Raw genomic sequence first — 18,353 nt, forward strand, 5'->3', positions numbered from 1 at the left:
TTTTGTGATTTGGGAGGGCTGGTTTTGTCCTGCTGCTCGTTTCCTTTGAGCCAGAGCTCATCACCTTGTTGGAGGCTGTCTCAACATTCTCTCAAAATCAACAGGAATCCACAGGCAGGATTCGCTCTGAGCTAAATACATGAGAAACATGACCTTGTTTTTCCCCTGCATCACAATCACGTTTTGGATCCAGCATCAGGCCAAGAGCCTTGTGCCAGCCCAGGGCTGGGCTGTGAAGCTCCCTCAGGTAAAGCCTCACCTGGAGCTAAGGTGCTCAGAGGAGGAGGTGAGAGCTCAGCCCAGCCAGGAGCAGGACTCAGCACCAGGGAGCTGCAGGAGCCTGGGCCCAGGGAAGCTCAGTCTGGCAGATCAGTCCAGGAATGATGCTCAGCCTGTGCTCCAAGGGGCTCAGCTCCCCAGAGCAATACCCAGCCCACCACCCAAGGGGCTCAGGGACCCCTCCCAAATGTCTCTGCCTGTGGAACATGCTGCCAACTCACCTGTCCTGCACTTGCTCAACATTGGTGGCACCAGCAAACACCCTCATGGCCACGTGAGTGGGAAAGGCAGGGCATCATTAAAGGGCCTGTGCTGCCTCAGCTCTTCCTGCCTTTGATTTCTGCCCCACTTCCCGTTTTTCTCCACTTTTTCATCCTGCGGGATGAAGAGCACTCCCACCTTGCTGAGATTTTGCAAGGCTTTAGAGGAAGACTGCTGAGCCCTCAGAAACTTTAGTGAACCTTAAATTAGATTTTCATGCTGCAGAGAGCGTAGGGAAACACATTTATCTTTTGGGGAACTGCAACAGAGAAGGCATTTAGAAAAGTCATATAAGGCAGCGCTGGGAACAGACACCTGATGGATCTGCAGTAGCAGAGGTGGGACAAGGGGGATGGTTTGAAAGTGAAGAGAGGAGATTTAGATTAATTAGGGAGAAATTCTTGGCTGAGGGTGGGGAGGCCCTGGCACAGGTTGCCCACAGAAGCTGTGGTTGCCCCATCCCTCTAAGTGTCCAAGGCCGGGTTGGATGGGGTTTGGAGTAACCTGGGCTAGTGGAAGAGGGGTGGAACTGGGTGGGCTTTAAGTAAGGTCCCTCCAACCCAAACCATTCTATGATGTGCTGTGGTGCACATTTCAGAGAATTCCTGAATTTCAGGCTTTCCAGCTCTGCTTTCCCCTATTCCTGCTCACGGGAGGGGGCTGTTGGGATCAGTGCTGCTGGAACAGGCTGAGATGCCCAGCAGCCCCCCCAGCTCCCCACATCCCTGCACAGCTGTGCTCACAAAGGCTCAGTATATTTAGATGCTGCTGCAGTTCCACCCGCTTGAAATTAAAGAAAAGCTCTACAGAACATTTTTCTTTTCCTGCTGCTGCTTCCTTCCCGGAGCTTTTCTCCACCACCACAACATCAGCACTTGGGGAAACTGTGGATGATAAATAAAACCTCTGCACAGATAAGACAAGTCCTTTCCAAGGCTGGGTCTATTTTAACCAGAAGGGCTCTTGGCAGAACGGGTCTTATTTATATGACTCGTGGTACAGGGTGACTTTCACAATCCACTCTATTTTAAAATCAAACCTCTGAGCGTGTTGGAAAAAATGAGCTGACACCTGCCCTGTGAGCATTCCCAGCCCTGGCAGGTATGAAGCTGGAAAGGGACCCCACAGCCTCAGTGGTGCCAGGTACAGGCAGAGAGCCCAGGGCCTACCATCACCCACTGGCTCCCAAGGCAGCAGCACCTGGATCTCAGGAATGCTCAGCCTTGATCAGTGCCACCCGGGCAGGTAAATCCCCTTGGGTTTACCCCTTACACTCCCAGAACTCTTGTGCTCTAACAAGCTCCTCTTTTCCAACAGCCTCCAGACCTTGTTCTTCTGTCTGAACAACAGTCTGAGCTGAATAATCATGGAGTGGTTTGGGATAGGAGGGACCTTAAAGCTCATCCAATTCCAACACCCTGCCGTGGGCAGGGACACCTTCTGCTATCCCAGGTTGCTCAGAGCTAATAACAATATTATTGTTAAATAATGTTACTGTTATTGGACTTTTCAAGGAAAATTCCAGTAACTACCAACCCAAATTGCATCCAGGATGGAAATGTACTGATGACTAAAGCCAAGCATCTTACAGGATGGTCTCGAGCCTACAGACAGGACAGGAGTGTTTCCCCAGACTCAAGGGGAATGTTTCACAGGTTTATACCTCAGAACAGACTTCTTGTGTCTGTGTATGTAAATTGATTTAAATACTCTGAGTATAGACGAACATTGCCATCTTAGATTCGTAATTAGCTTAGGCTCATAATGAAGTTACTGTTGTGCTTATAGCAAATCCTATTGAGTCATTTTATAAATGTTAAATTAGCCAACTGATTAAGCACTGCCACTGTTGTGTTGATTAAGCATTGCTAAGTCCTTTAGACCTAAACCGCTGATCCAGTCTAAGGGCAAGTTTGGCCCAGAGGGCTTCTCTGAACCCTGTGACTCAACAGGAGGGTCTCCCTGCCCCTTTGCATCCTCACCCTCCTGTGTCCCACTATCCACATAAATCATTGGAGACTGATTTTAGTCCGATTTTCCCGTGTGTGCTCTGTATAGTAACAGAAAATATATAGTAATAGAACTGTGCCATCAAACTCTGTCATGCTTTTACAAATTCATATTAAACCTGGTTTTGCCAGTACCTTTTCCAGTGATTCTTTAAGCAACCTAAACCATGCTGGTGCCTCCAGCTGCCTGTGCCAGCCTCTCTGACCCCCCAGGAACAAGGACCCCTATTAAAACAGGGTTGGAGAGGCTCTGGCAGAGAATCCATCCATCCCTGGGGGGGGTTGTGCACATCCCCAGGGTGTTTAAGCTCCTGATGCCCAGCCTTGCACTGTGGGAAGGTGCTCACAGTGAGAAAACAGCCTCCTCGTTTCCACAGCATTTGGTTTTTATAAAAAACATCTATATCCCTGCACTTTCAAGCAGTGTGCCATGTGTGGTTCAGCTGCCATCAGAGGGATTACTCGCCTGAGTAAAGCCATCAGGAGGGGTGCAGCCCAGGGCACAGGAGCAGCCACGGCCAAGGGGCCACGGGAGCTCAGCATCCCTGGGGCCAGCACATGGGTGTGCTCAGGCCCCTCTGGATCAAATATCGATAGGATAAAATATGGATGAGGTGTTCTTTAGTTTTTCAAGTCAGTATGGAACAGGAATAGCAAGGCACAAAGGCTGGATAAAATGAAATAGGAATGTGCCCCCAGCCCAGGCAGATTGGTGCCCCCGAGGCCAGAGCTGGGACACTCAGAGCTCCTGGGCACACTCAGACATGTCAGATGGGGCCTCTGTGGGCTGTTCCTCACAGGCTTTAGGGCACATCAGAAGGATTTGATGACACAACCCCTCATACAGCTTGAGCACTGAGGGGGGAGAATATTGTGGAAGCCAAAGGTACTCACCCAGTCCAAGGCATGACACTCTCAGCCCAGATTTCCCAAGGTTCCTAAAATGAAAAGAAAATAATTAGAAAATACTGTTCCTTCCCAATATCCTGCCCAAGCTGGTGAATTCTCCACAAACCCAATATCCAATGGTTTCCCACTCCAGGGGAGGCAGCACCAGGATCCCCAACACCAGCTGCTCCTCCACAGCCAGGAGATAAAATTATCACCCTTCTCCCCTCCTCCCTGAGCCAGGCTGGAGACAAGATAATCAGCCCTGAGACAGTGCAGTGTGCCACGCATCAAACCTCTGTCCTGTCACCACAGCACAAAATCCCCTTTAATTACAAAATCCCCTTTAATTCCACGCTCCTGCTCCGACCTCTGCAGTGCAGCCAGGGCTGGGCAAGTGTTCTGCCAGGTCACAGTATAATTTAGGGATCATCCATCTACCTTTCCCTGCAGAGCACCACAAACATTCCCAGTGCTTTTTGCTGCTCCTGCTGAATTATTTAAAGCCAAATAAAACAAAATAAAACAGAAGAAAAAGGCCTGCTCACCCTGGGTAGGGTCAGGACAAAACACCTGACATTAGCACAGGTTGTGCCCTGTGCTTTCAGCTCTTTCTCTTTTTACACACTGGATTCTGTGGCCATTCCAGGTTTTCATTCCCATGGCACAGTTTCCCCCTGGAGCACAGCCAAAGGCATCCCCAGGGGGGCAGGAGAGCCAGTCCAACACCAGCCAGCACTCTCGGCACTGAAGTGCCCACTCTGCCACCACTCCAGTACCCCTTATGCCATTGCTGCACCCAAAATTTAGCTCTGATGATGGGAATTTAAAATTGTGGGAGACACAGGAACTTGACCTGGAGTAGCTATTTGAGAAGCTGCAGCTGCATCTCCAGCCCCACGAGCCCCCGGGCTCACAGCATGGCTGGGGCAGGCACTGACCTGATTCTATTTCTGTTCTATTTTTTCCTCTTTTTTGTCCCCCCTTTTCTATATTTTCTTTCCTTTTTTTTTTCCCCTTGTCTTTTTTCCTTTTCTTTGATTTTTTTTTTTTTTGAGTGCAAGCACAGCTGGACCCGGCGGCCTGAACCCAGAACAGCACAAACACTGCCCATCCTCCCCAGCACAGAGTGCAGCCCTCAGAATGTTCAAATCCAAACCCCAGCAGCTGCCTGGGTGCTCCAGGCAGAGCTGCAGAACTGCAGGAATTCCGGATTCCTGGTGTTGGGATTTCTGCTGGACACAGCCCACCCACTGCATGACACCCTGTGGAGCCAAGGGCTGCTGTTCATTCCCAAACAGTTCAGGATTATTTTAGGGAAGAGGGTTTTTTAAATCCTATTTATCCCTGACCTCTTCTTTGCCTTTCAAAGTCTGGCTCTGCAGAGGCTCGTGGCTGTGAGGGCACAGCTCAGCCATGTGCCCCTCTCTCTACATAAATATAAATATATACACACATATACTCTTTATAGATACATTTGCATATATATTGTTTATATGTACCCCTACATATATACACACATACACACTTTATCTATATGCATGTACATATCCTTTATATGTAGGTTTTTATATATATACACACATGCACATCCTCAAATATATATATGCATGTACATATTGTGTATATGTACCCCTTTTTTATATATACACACACCCCTTTTTATATACACAGAAACCACTTGATATATAAACACACATATACCTGTTATCCACATGCCAATGCATATCCTCTCTATACACCCCCTTATACATATAAGTGCATTTATATACACACAGTGAGTGAGTCCCTGTGGTGTCTCCATGCATTTATAGGGGTCCCCACTCTCCCAGCAGTGGGGTCTGTCCCAGGGTCTCAGCCCAGACACCAGTGACTGTCCAGTCCTGTCCTGTCCTTCCCCACAGGTCCTCTGGGCCACAAAGCCACGTCAGGGCTTGTCCCTCCCCGTTCCTGGGATTTGAGGGGTACAACACACTCAGTTTTGTTCCAGGGAGCAATAACCCGCTCTTTGGACAGTCTGGTAAACCAACAAATCTGGAGAGAAATATTGTGTTTGGATTTCCAAAGCTTTGCCATTTGCTTAGCACACACATGACCTGGATATTTGGAAGGTTTCTGTTGAGAGCCAACGCTGAAAATGCCAAGTTTCTTAGTGCAAGATCCCTCTGGCAAAGAGAGCTCAGAGGGTGCAGGGCAGGAGCATTCCTGAGCCCAGAGTCCAGCTAAGAGAGCAGCACCAGGTCTGCTCCCATCCCTGCCACTCAGAGACTCTGATGAGGGGGAAAGTGGAGAGGCCTCACCAACGCAGGGAGCCACCAAACCAGCTGAGAACTGGTCCCGCTGGGGACACCTGAGTTCCCAGCATGGTCCCATGCTGTTGAAAAGCTCCCAGGCACTGGGCTGATTCCCAGACAAATTCCTGCTCTGCCCTAGGAGCTGGTAGAGTGTCAGTTCAAGACCTGGTTCTCCTCTACCTCCCTGAACAGAAGAAAAACCAACGAAGACCCACAAAAATACAAAACCCCACCAAGTAAATACATCTGTACATTTACACCTATTTTGCAGCTTCCAGGTGTATGTGTATATATCTGTATATATTACACACCTAGAGAGACATACATGTCTGAAAGCCAAGTAAAATCAATGGTCAGTCTCCAACTAACAGGTCTGTAAAGACATTTTGTGCTTCTCTTGCACTGTTTCCCAGGGCTGAGACAGTTGACCAGCTCAGTCCCTGGAGCTGAAGGGGCAGCAGCCCCACCCCAGACAGCCTCAAGCATCCACCAGTGGTGGTACCTGACATCCCCCCTGCCCACAGCCTTTTCTCCCAAACTTGCACCACAAGTGGGACCTGAAGGTGTTCAACACCTCACCCCTGAGTTCCTTTAAACCAGAGTCCAAAGCCAAGCACCACCACACCAGTGTGCTCCCCACAGCTATGGCAGAGCCACGCCTGGCCTCTGGAGGATCCTCCCAAGGGGATGGAATGGGGAAAGGAACAGGAAGGACAGGATGTTGTGGCAGGGCACGGGGCATCCCCCTCAGTGCCCACAGGGGAGTGTACAAACCTCCCCAGGAGCACCCGGGTCACCCAAACCTCCAGCACAGGGCACTTGTAGCCATCTCATCACACAGAAGCCACAGGGCACGGGGTTTTTTTTTTGAGGAGAAGGGACACCACACTCTTCCTGCTGTTTGTAGCTTTAAGAAAGATGTATTTTAAGCTTAACTTTAAATCTTTCCCGTTTCCTTCTCCAGGGAGCAGCCTTGGGGCAGGCGAGCACAGCATCCATGTGGTCCCATCCTGGTGGCCGGGACCGAGCAGGGGAGAGCGAAAGACGTGGGGACACAAAGCCCCCCCCGAGAGCCCAGCCCTGCAGGTGGGTCTGACACAGCCCTGCTTTCCTGGCACAAGCCCACGGTGACATTTTCCCCGCACGGCAGGAGCCGGAGCCAACAGCCCCGTCCCCGCAGCACCAGCGGCTCCGCCAGATTGCGCCGGGTTGGCGAGCGGGGCCGAGCCTCTGAATCACGGCAAACACAGCTTGGAGTCAGGGCTGTTGTTAAAAATACACCCAGGCACCAAAACAGCGCTCGGGGAGCGGTGACATTTCCCTTGACTAGGCTTTTCCAAGCGCAGGGCACAGCGTTTCCCAGGAGCTGCGGGTCCCTGCCGCTGTCTCTCCCAGATCCCGCTGTCTCTCCCAGATCCCGGTGGCCGTGGCAGCATCCACGTGCTGGCAGCCTCCAGGAGCCGCAGCTGAATGCCAGGCAGCCCCACGCAAACAGCACGTGCCAGCAACCTGGCAGGGAAAAGGCTGGGAAGAGGCGTCAGCCCAGCACCCACTGGGAATGAATGAATGGCACCTTCCTGCCCAGCAGGACCCTCGTGGGTGGCACAGCCACAGGGCTGGTCACCAACCCCTCTGTCCCACAGTAGCTCTGTCCAGGAAAATCACACCCTTGTTTTCTCTTGCCACATCCATGACCGCTCCTTCCTCATCGTCCTCTGTCACCCTCAGGCTCAGAGCCACTGTCCCAATCGTTGGAGGGATTTTCCCTGGGATGTACTCAGGTTTTTGCCTGGCAGGCAGTGCCCCAGCTGAGAAGGTATCAGCTCTGTGGGTGAAGGGGTTATTCCAGCTGCACAGAGACCTGGAAACCCTTTGCTCAACTGCTCCTGCCCCTTCCCAGACTGCAGCAAAGAGAAAAGCCTCTACCTGGGCAGCAATATCACATCCCTGGGGCTCAAGGGCACAAAGGGCTTCAATTCACTTCACCTCTGTGACCAATTCCCACTTTCCTCACTTGCAGCAGATTCACCACCCCTTATCAGCAGCTCAGCCCTGCCTGGGGACCACACCTGGCTCCTCACATTCCACCTCAGCTGCTAGTGTATAACTGGAGAGGAAAACCACAGCTCAAACTCCACCACAGCACTTAGTCCTTTAAACATGGAAGAAGTTGCATTCAGGAAAGACACTTTGGTTCTGGACCTGCTACGATGCTGAATAAGCCCAAGTTAATTATTTTGCCAGAAACAAGCAGACAAATGAAACTGGTGTTTCAGGGCCAGCACGGGTCGATGCAGGACAACAAGGCACAGCCAGGACCCAGCCCTGTGGACACACTCAGGGCTGCAAAAGCCTCCAGTTTCCCAAAGCTGGGGGAGAAAGCAGAATTTTGCTTGTTAGTCACTTTGCTGTGAGCAGATTATGGGCAAGGGGAACACTTCAGAGGCGTGTCTGCTCAGGAGTGACAGGTAAGAAGAGCCTGTTTGTGTCTGAGGAACCACGGTCCAACACACACAAGAAAGGTCAAGGTGACAATTTTTGGCTTCAAAAGCCCTTTGGTTCAGCATCAGGAAGTCAAAATGACACAAAGGGAGAAGAGAGGACTGAAATCCTGCAGGAGTACAGAGGGGTGACGAGAGCAGTGAGAGGCACTGGGATGAAGCCTGATGGCAAAAAGATAGGGGAAAAGTACAGCTTGTCAGGACTCTCAGGAGCAAAAAGAGGGTGAAATCCATTCCCAGGGGATTTTTTCCTTGTGATGTGGGCACGTAGGAAGATCAGATTATGTGATTATGTCTGCAGTGTTAATTAAAGAGACAAGGACCAAGGCACAGTGACTCTGCTCTGGCACAGGGATGGCCCTTCCTGGCCAGACACAGCAACAGCCCCACTCAGCAGCTCCTCCTTCCACACACACTACACTAGAGCTTCCTAATAGGACGTTCCTGCACTGTTTAACCAAAGCTTTTTGTTCCCTCAATTCCACTCCACTGCACCCCCAGGAAAGCCTGTCCACTGGAAGAGCTGTTTCCAGCCTCTCCCAGATCCCCTCTGCTCAAGCCAGTATAAATAACACTGAACCCTTTCTTGCTGCTGAAACAGCCCTTCCCTGCGATGCTGCTGCCCCAATTAACTCACCAGGTACATTGGGGGCAGCCAATTACAATCCTTTGATTGTTCAGGGCTCATCTCACCACACTGAGGAAAACCTTTCCAAGTGGATGAGAAGTGGGATGATTTATTCCCCTCAAATACCCTTCCTGGGAAGGAATTAAATGGATTTAGGGTTGCTGCACAGTCAAATTCTTCTCACTTTCCATTGGCAAATGTTCACCTCCATTTTAAACCTCGGGCTCCTGTCTTTGTAACTAAAACTGACATTGCACACAATCTAATCTTCCTACGTGGCCATGTTACAAGGAATAAAATCCCCTGGGATAGGATTTCACTCTCCTTTGCTCCCGAGAATTGGATGCTGCACGTAGGTGAGCAGCACACAATCCTGCCTGCCCAGGATTGCGTGCTGCCCAGGACCAGCACTGCCCAGCCTAGTCCCAGCCTAGCCCCAGCCTAACCCTCCTGTAACACGAGGCAGCAGCAAGGGCTACAGGAGATGTGGAAAATTCCCCATCCTCATTTTGCCTCTGCACTCACCCAATGTCTCCTTCATGGCTTTTATGGGAACTTGGAGTTGAATTATTTCCTCAGAAGGGAAGCGCTGACTGTGCAGTCAGGGCTGAACAAGAGCAAAAGGAATATATAATTCATATATATATATATACAGATATATATGTAACATGAGCCTGGAGCAGAGAGCTCCCAAGGGAACAGGCACAGGGATCCTGGGGAGCCATGAGAAATGAGAGGAAAGCTAGAGAGTAGCAGGGCCATGGAGAGGACAAGGCTCAGCTCTGGCAGGAGACAGGGAGGGAGGAAAAACCCAACGTGGTGACATTTGTATGAACATCCACTGCTGAGGCAACAGGTACAGCACAGCCCTGCAGCCCTTGTGACACCCCCAGGCACAGGGCAGACAGGAAGTGTAATTACTCAGTTTTAATTAACTCTGGAGCAGGGGAATCAGTGAGAGCCGGGCAATGGCAGTGGGAGCTGTAACAGGGGGCTGCAGGGACCCAGGACCAGCCCCAGGCTTGGCCCCCAGCCCAGGCTGAGCACCCCACAGTGACCCCTGGCTGTCCCCATCCCTCCAGAGCCACATCCACCCTCCCAAAGTCACACAGAGCCAGCTCCCCACGGTCCCCAGCAGGACAGAGCATCTACCCCAGCACCCAGCCCTGGCACAGAGCAAACCCCTTCCCCTCCAACAAGCAGTGGGGAAAAGAAGGTAATGCACTTCTTCTGACCTCCACCATCAACTTTCCAGCCCCTCCCCAGCTCATCATCCACGGCACCAGCCAGGTACCTTTGGAGCACACGGAGCTGGAAAGGCAGCACAGACCCCACACACAGGGACACAACCAACACCCCCCACCCTCACAGCAGAGATTTATGGCCTGAGACACCTGTGCTGCTTAATCACCTCATTAACCTACAAGTGGTTCCTCCTGTTGTTCAGAGACAAAGCAATTACAAGAAAATACATCCCATTTATCCAGGTGGGGATTCGTTTCCCTGCTGCTCTTCATTGCTCAGAGCAGGAAGAGTTTGGGTTTGCTCAGTTGTGCTAACACCCCCCCATATCAGCCCAAACCTTCCCTTCCAGTATTCCCAGCTGTACAAAGGGATCAGGATAACCATCCTATCTGTCTGTCTGTCCATCTATCTGCCTGTCTATCCATCCATCTGTATGTCCATCCATTTATCAATCATTCCATCTATCCATCTTTCCCTCCACCAACCTATCCATCTATTCATCTATCCACCCATCCATTTATCTGTCTATCAGAAATGGGAGAGAGAAGGAGTGAGAGTTTTTTTTCTGGGGGAAAAACATAAGTTTTAAATAAGATCTCTGCAATAACACATACAATGACTAAAACATTTTCGACTCCACACCCACAGAAGAATCATCAGGCTGGGGAGAGCTCTACAGAAATCAGATTGAGCTGCTTTTGGCTCGTTCCAACCCCGGTTTCATTGCCCTGTGCCCGTGGCTGTGCCCACAGAAACCAACCTCCACCAGAAGTGCAAAGCCAAGGGGACAGACCCTGCGTGGGTCGGTGCCACCTCAGCAGCCCTGGTGGCAGGTGACCCCCAGGACCCTGTTTCACAAGCCCTGGGGCTGCCAGGGAGGGATGTGGGTGGGGGTCTTGGGGCTGGGGGGTCATTTCTCACCCCCTGTGTGGGGCACCACCAGCTCCTGGTGCCCACGGCCACGCCAACGGCATCGGGGTGAGAAAGGCAAGAGGGGGAGGCAAATCCCAGCATTTCTGAGTATTCCAGCCTGGGGAAAACATGCTGGGAGTGTAAATGGGGGGGAAGGAGGCGGGAGGGGAGAGAGGGGCTTGGAACGGAGCAGAGGGGATTGGGAAGGGCACAACGCCAGCCCCTGGGCAGGCATCACACACAAGTGTCTCTGTGGGCATCCCCCAGCTCTGCTGCAGAAAGGAGGGGCTGGGGCACCCCTCACATGGCACAGCCCCCTCACATGGCACAGCCCCTTCACAGATGGGGGACCCCAGGGTGGGGATGCAGCCCCCCCGCCCATCTGACTGAGCAAAACTGGGGAAATCATGCCATGGTTTTCCAGGACATAAACTGCGGAGTTGTTTTATCGCTACAAAAATGTGGAAAAAAAAGTAAAAAAGTCACTGTTCCTGACGCTGGTGGTGGGAAAACAACGTTGCTTAGAAACATCCCCATCAGGGCTCCAGAACCGCTCCTCTCTGTGCAGAAAATGAATAAAATATGTAATTTATTCCCTGGGAAAAAAAAAAAAGAGGCTGTTTCAAGTGACACCAAAATTGCCATGAGAGCAGAGACCCTTCCCATTGCCCTCTCCCACTGCAGTGCATCCGATGTCCTTCCCTGTCACCTGTGGAGTGGGGACAGTGACGCTGACCTTGATCTCATCCCCATCCCTGGCACTTGCAGGGGAAGATCTTGGAATCCCAGAATGGTTTGGGTTGGGAGGGACCTTAAAGCCCATCCAGTCCTACCCCTGCCATGGGCAGGGACACCTCCCACCAGCCCAGGTTGCTCCCTTCCAGGGATGGGGCAGACACAGCTTCTGTGGGCAACCTGTGCCAGGGCCTCACCACCCTCTGAGTAAAGAATTTCCTTCTAACATCTAATCTAAACCTCTCCTCTTCTAGTTTAAAACTGTTCCCCTGTGTCCCATCACTACCTGCCCGTGTAAAAAGTCACTTTCCCTCTTTTTTATAACCCCCCTGAGATGTACTGAAAGATGCTCAGCTCATCCTAACATCTCATGTACAAGCCATTTGTCACAATTCATCGGGCTCAGTCTTGCTGGGAGCCGAGGGTGAGGCACCATGGAGGTGTTAATTCTCTCCTTTAATTAACTTGGGTGGTTTCCTGCTCTTCAGGCTGGATTTCGTTTGGCTTCCACAGCTCCCAAAGCCCTGCAGATCTCCTGTCCCTCCGCCAGGCTCCGGTGGCAGGAGGTTGTCTTTGAGTGGTGTGGGTGGGAAGAGAGACAAATAATGCTTTCTGTCTCTCATTCTGGGAACAAAACACTCCACAGCACTCACAGCAGTTCCCACTAAATTACCACCCGGATTAGCGGCAGTGGCAGTGACACAGTCGCAGCTCTTGGCTGGTTCCCGTGGTTCAAACCCCTTTCCACGTGCAGAGATGGTGAAGTGAGGGAGGTCTGAGTGCCCTGGGACACTGCACATCCCAGGAAAGCGCTGGAAACGGCACTTCACTCATTTGGGGAGTGCCAGAGACTGGTCACTGCTGGGGGGAAATGGTTTAGTGCAGGGTTGGGGTTAAAACCTTCAATTTGGAAAACAAAAATGGTGGGTTTAGCCAAAGCCCTACCGAGCAGCTTTTGCTGCTCTAACACAAACCAGCTTCCTGCTTGACCCTCAGAAATATTCCCTGTTTCTAAATGGAAATTGTTTCACTCTCATACGAGTTGAAAGACCACCCTAATTGCTCCATAATATCCATCAGAGACAACCCCAGCTGAGAGAGACTCCCAGTGTCTGGCTGTGCCCACAGGAGCAGGGTGTCCCCACAGGGGCAGGGTGTCCCCACAGTACCAGGGTGTCCCCATGTCCAACAACCCACGGCCGTGGGACCTTCAGATGCTCAGACCAAGGCACCACATCCCAGCAAAGGCTGCCTGTGAGGACAGGAGTCAGGACAGCTTCATGCCATAAGGCTGCAGCAAAGACAGAGAACCACAGAACCACAGAATAACCTGAGCTGGAAGGGACCCACGAGAGCCTTTGAGTCCAAGTCCTGGCCCTGCCCACGACAACCCACAGAATCCCACCGTGTGCCTGGGAGCTTTGTTCAAATGCCCTGCTGAAGTTCTGATATGTGGGCAAAGCATCACATCTCAGGAAATTTGAACTCTGTTTTCCAGTGATGGGAAGCAAAGATGAACACGCAAAGCTGCAGAAGCAGGACCAGCGTGGGCGTCCCAGCAGATACTCGAGCAAGCTGAAAACACAGATTTATTCCCTCGCTGAGCACGTGCATCCTTAACTTTGCTTTAACATTCAATCTGACACCTGCACTGTGTGCCTGTGCTCGTGTTGGCTGCTTTGCAAACTGCTTTGTGATCTTCTGCGTGCTGCTGAAATAAAACAGCGCTGGGTTTGGATCGTGTGTCTCTGCAGGAGCGCAGTGAAGGTGCTCCCGGAGCAACACTGCTTTCCTGAGCTGTCTGAGGGTGGAAGTAGGTGGACCACAGAATCCTGTAACCACAGAATGGTTTGGGTCAAAAAGGACTTTAGAGACTGTCTAGTTCCAGCCCCCTTCCCTGGGCAGGGACACCTTCCACTATCCCAGCTTGCTCAGATCCCTGTCCAACCTGGCCTTGGACAATTCCAGTCCATGACATAATCCCAGGTGCTCCTCTGAGCATCTTCCTTCCCCTATCCAGCTTCTGCAGCATGGAGCAGTGATGTTAAGGATTAGGTCAATGACACAAAATAGGAAAAAATCCTGCTACCAGTGGAAAAACTGCAGAGGCAAAACAGGACAGTGTTGGTGGGCTGGGAAAAGGCAGTAGGGAAGGCAGGAGGTGAGTCCTGGGCAGTGGGAGTTGGCTCGGGCACAGCAGGGGCAGCCAGGATGGGCACGGATGGCACGAGGGGACAAGCGGGTGCCTGAAGGGCGTCCAGCCCCCGTTCCTTGGCTCCCTTCTCACTTCCCAGCTCCCCTCCCGTACTCGTAGGGCCACCGGCTGTGTAGGTGGTCGGCTCAGCTGAAATTCCCCAGCGTTTTTCTTGGCTGCATCCTCAGAAAAGTTGCCGATGACGCATTAAAATGTAGATAAGGCAGAGGAGATGGGCTGTGGCCAAGCACAGGGCTCTGCCAGGGTGCTGGGCCTGCCTGTGCCATGGGCCAGGCTCCTGCCCACCCCCACCCATCCTCCCACCCCATCTTCCCGCAGCTGGAACAGCTGGGGTGGGGCACAGGGTGGGGATGCCAGAGCGGGGGCACCTCTGGCATCGGCGTTCCCAGGGGAACAACTCCTCCTGGAGGGCCCTGTTCCAGCACCACATCCCAGAGCAGAGCACAGCCCACGGCTCTGCTGCCCCTGCCATGTTTCAGCATCGTTGGACCCCGGGAAGAAAGGCAGGAAACAAAAAATTATTTGTCATTCTGCAGCAAGGCTTGAATAGTGCAGGATTTCAAATGTCTGAGGTAATTGTGTTATCCCTGTAAAAAAAACTGATTGAATCGAGTTGTTACCAGAAGTAAGAGGACGTGGGGCTCTCCATCCCTCCTGTGGGGGGATAATCCACAGCCCCCAGCAATGGTACCCAGCCCCGTGGCTGGGGAGGACACGGGAATGGAGGGATGGGCACAGCCCCAGGGACACACCCTGACCCTGTTCCACTGACCACATCCATCCCACTGCACACCCCTGTGCAGGGTGCTGGCTGTGCTGTCAGAGCCCACACACCCCACGGGGCTGTAAATAATAAATGCCATTTTCTCTCATTTTGGTGCTACTTCCCACTGAAAGAGGCAAAATAAAAAATGTAAAAGCCTGTCAATGGCTTTTCCTTCTCAATCCCTTGGCCCACCCTGGAAAGCATTAGTCACTAAGGTGAAGTGGCTGAATATCTGGAACTGGAAAACAGGTATTTTCTCCACAGGCAGGAGAGGCTAATTCTGACACAAAACCAAGACTAAGGAAGGGGAAGGAATCTGAGCAGCCCTGGACTAACACTGGGTGATCAGTGCAGCCCTGAGCAGTTCCACCCCATCAGCAGCCAGGAGCATCCTCAGCAGGGCCAGCTCAGGAAGGGGAGTCCTTCACTTTGGAGGGGCAATTTATTCCTGCACCAATATTTAGGTAAAAACTATTTGCAGGAAATATTATAATAATAAGCGGGCTGAGGTAGGAAAACCACCGGGAAAAATAGTGGAATTTGTGTTTTAATTATTGTGTGGGACTTTTGCCTTTTGAGAGAGGAAAGACATTTTTGACAGATTTTCCGTGCTGCTGAACTGCCTGGAGTGACAGGACAAGGGGAATGGCTTCCCACTGCCAGAGAGCAGAGTTAGATGGGATATTGGGAAGGAATTCTTGGCTGTGAGGGTGGGGAGGCCCTGGCACAGGTTGCCCAGAGAAGCTGTGGCTACCCCATCCCTGGAAGTGTCCAAGGCCAGGTTGGACAGGGCTTGGAGCAACCTGGGCTAGTGGAAGGTGTCCCTGCCCATGGCAGTGGGACTGGGTGATGTTTAAGGTCCCTCCCAATCCAAACCACTGTGGGATGATTTTCTGACTCTCTGAAAGCAGCTGCAGCAGTTTCCCAGCCAGCACAGCTGAAGCTGTTTTTCTGTGTTGGTTTTTATGGCAAATTCAATGCCAACAGGAAAATATAGGTATGCCATAAAATTTTTATGACTTCATCCCCAAAATATCTCCAAGGCAGCTTGTTTACATAAAGGGCACGTTTTTTTGGATGACTTTGAGGAGCAGCAAATCCAACCCGCCCCAGCCCCACTCCCCTCCCTCGTGCCCTTTCCATGCATGGACACCATCCCATTTATTGGATCCAGGGTCCTCCAGAAGTGTTGCATCCAGCTGGATTTAAGCTGCCATGGGCCCTGCATAGACTGTCACACCACTCATGCATTTGTAAGGAAAACCACAGATCAAACCCTCACTCACCCTCCCTTCGGGAGCCACCAGGGACAAGGCACCAGGACCTCACTGGGGGCCTCCAAGAGACTCAGGCCCAGAACAGGGTTGGGACAAGGGGCAGGACACAGCACCCAAATCCCTCTGTGCTTAGGGAGATCCACCCTGAACATCCACTGACTTTACATCACGATCAATCCACCACCATGAGCCACCAGACGTTGGCTTGTTGGATATTTTCCAAATACTAAAACACAGGGAAGTTCTGCTGGAGTAGGAGCTGTGGTAACATCTCCATGGAGCTGTCCCTCCCTGCCACAGTGTTTGACACCCACTGAGCCCTGGGCACAGGGGAGATGTCCCCAGACTCACAGCAAGGACATGTCACCCTGGCTTTACCCTCTGGGCTCACACCAACTCACACACCAAGCGTTTTCTTCTCCTCAAAGACAATTAAATTCTTAATAAACATGTCCCACAGAAGGCGTTTTATAATGTTAGTCTAAAATAAAAATAAGTGTGCTCAAAATTCCGATTGGATTTCACCAAAGCAGCCAGGCTAAAATAATACATTTTAAATGTCTTAAACTGTGCACTTCACAAGTAATTAAATTAGCAGCGTTCCTGCACCACGACTTTCCTTCCATCCATTTAAGCATTAGATTAAAGTTGTCAGGCAGCCTTCAGATAGAAAATACCACGCTGCAGGGAAGGGCTTGGGAGGAGGAGAGCGGAGTGGGGTGAGTTTTAGCAGCTGGTGGGTCAGGGACCTGCTCCAGCCACTGCTGCGAGCCAGGGAGATGCCCCCCTCCCAGGGGACACCCACTCACTGCCACTGCCCAGGGAGTGGCACAGGTCAGGGGGGCACAGGAGCAGCAGTGCTGTGACAGCCACTCGTGGCTGACAGGGACATCTACCCAGGGGTGGTGGGGATATTCCCCCACATGTGACAGGGACATCCACCCCGGGGTGACAGGGCCAGGCACCCAGGCTGCTCCTTGCCCTTGCAGCCCTTCCCCGTGCCCCTCACCTCGCCCACAGGCGGGCAGTGAGCAGCTCTGCCACCCACCTCCCTCACAGCACCACTGCATTATTTAAAAGCTTCCTTAAAATATCAGCATTTTGCTGCCACTTAACCAAACCACCATGAGAATCGTGCTCCTGGAACACCATTTGTCCTTGAATCCGATCTTGCTCTCCTGAGCTCATCGCTCTCCCTTGGGAATAAAACACGGGGCGGGAATCGACATCTGAGCAAGCCCTGGGTTCCCGCTGTGCCCAGTGCTCCCAGTGCATCACTGGGCATCACTGCTCTGGTGGCAAAGCCCCAGGGGAGAGCAGGAGCAGCCGGGAGCTGCTGGGCAGGTACTGCAGAGCAAAGGAAACTTTGCTTTATCTGACACCTAGAAGAGGAGATCCATCTTCAGTGCTTACACTGGCCCACACACCTGCCAAGTCCTCATTTATCATAGAATCATGGAATTGTTTCAGCTGGGAAGACATGGAAGATGACTGAGTCCAACTGCTAACCCAGCGCTGCCATGTGCCGAAGAGGCGACAGCCAGGGAGGGGTGTACCCCTGCCAGGGAGGAGTGTACCCCTGCCAGGGAGGAGTGTACCCCTGCCAAGCCCCTTGCACTGTCCTATTTCTAGAGTTTAGGTGGTAAATAAATGTGTGTTCAAACCCAAAGCTGATTTAGCACTGCAATGTCAAACACGGCTTTTACCTCAATGTGACAGGACGAGAGAAACTCAGACCCCACCAAGCCCCAACCTCACCTCCCAGCTACAAACTCCTGGGGAGCCACTGGGAGTCTGGAACAGCACAAATCAGCAGATTCTGCTCACTCAAGTGGCTCCTTTTCCTCCCCCTTTGAGTTATTCCTGCCTCCTTTGTAGCCATTATCAGCTACAGTTCCTGGGGGGAAAAGCATTGTGAATTCAGCGTAAATCCATTCTGTTCACTGGATTAATCTTAATTTGCAGCAAGAAAATGAAGATCAGACGATGAGCCATAAAAGTCAACCTGATGTGGGAGAGCTACTGAAATAATATGGAACTTTAATATCAAAATAATTGTGCCATTTGCATGTGAGAGTTTAAAACTGCTCATAATTGCAGCAAGGCTTAAATTATAAACCACAGATTCCGAAATATGTGAGGTGGTTATTGTGGTTAGTGCTCGGAAAAAGAAAAGCGAGGAAAAAGAAGATACAACTCCTGGAGTGCTCCTAGGAAATATCTTCCACTTATAGCCCTTGGAAAGCACAAGAGATTTATCTTCTATTCCCAGAGGGATTTTGCAGCCCAAAGTGACCTGTGTGCATTTCCCAGCAGGTTGGGAGGTGGTTTTCCCTCCTCCAA

At 51.6% G+C, this 18,353-nt stretch overlaps 1 protein-coding gene across 2 annotated transcripts in view; it reads right to left on the reverse strand.

The window, feature by feature from the left end:
• Positions 1-18,353, reverse strand: part of KCNAB1 (potassium voltage-gated channel subfamily A member regulatory beta subunit 1) — a 58,679-nt gene that overhangs the window by 19,170 nt on the left and 21,156 nt on the right. For both annotated transcript variants that reach the window (XM_027647319.1, XM_027647320.1), the window contains exon 2: positions 3,444-3,487. In XM_027647319.1, the coding sequence (XP_027503120.1) occupies positions 3,444-3,487 (44 nt within the window). The remainder of the gene's footprint in view (positions 1-3,443; positions 3,488-18,353) is intronic.

This window comes from Corapipo altera, unplaced genomic scaffold (genome assembly GCF_003945725.1).
Source record: "Corapipo altera isolate COAL_440 unplaced genomic scaffold, ASM394572v1 113, whole genome shotgun sequence".
Classification (NCBI taxonomy): Eukaryota; Metazoa; Chordata; class Aves; order Passeriformes; family Pipridae; genus Corapipo; species Corapipo altera.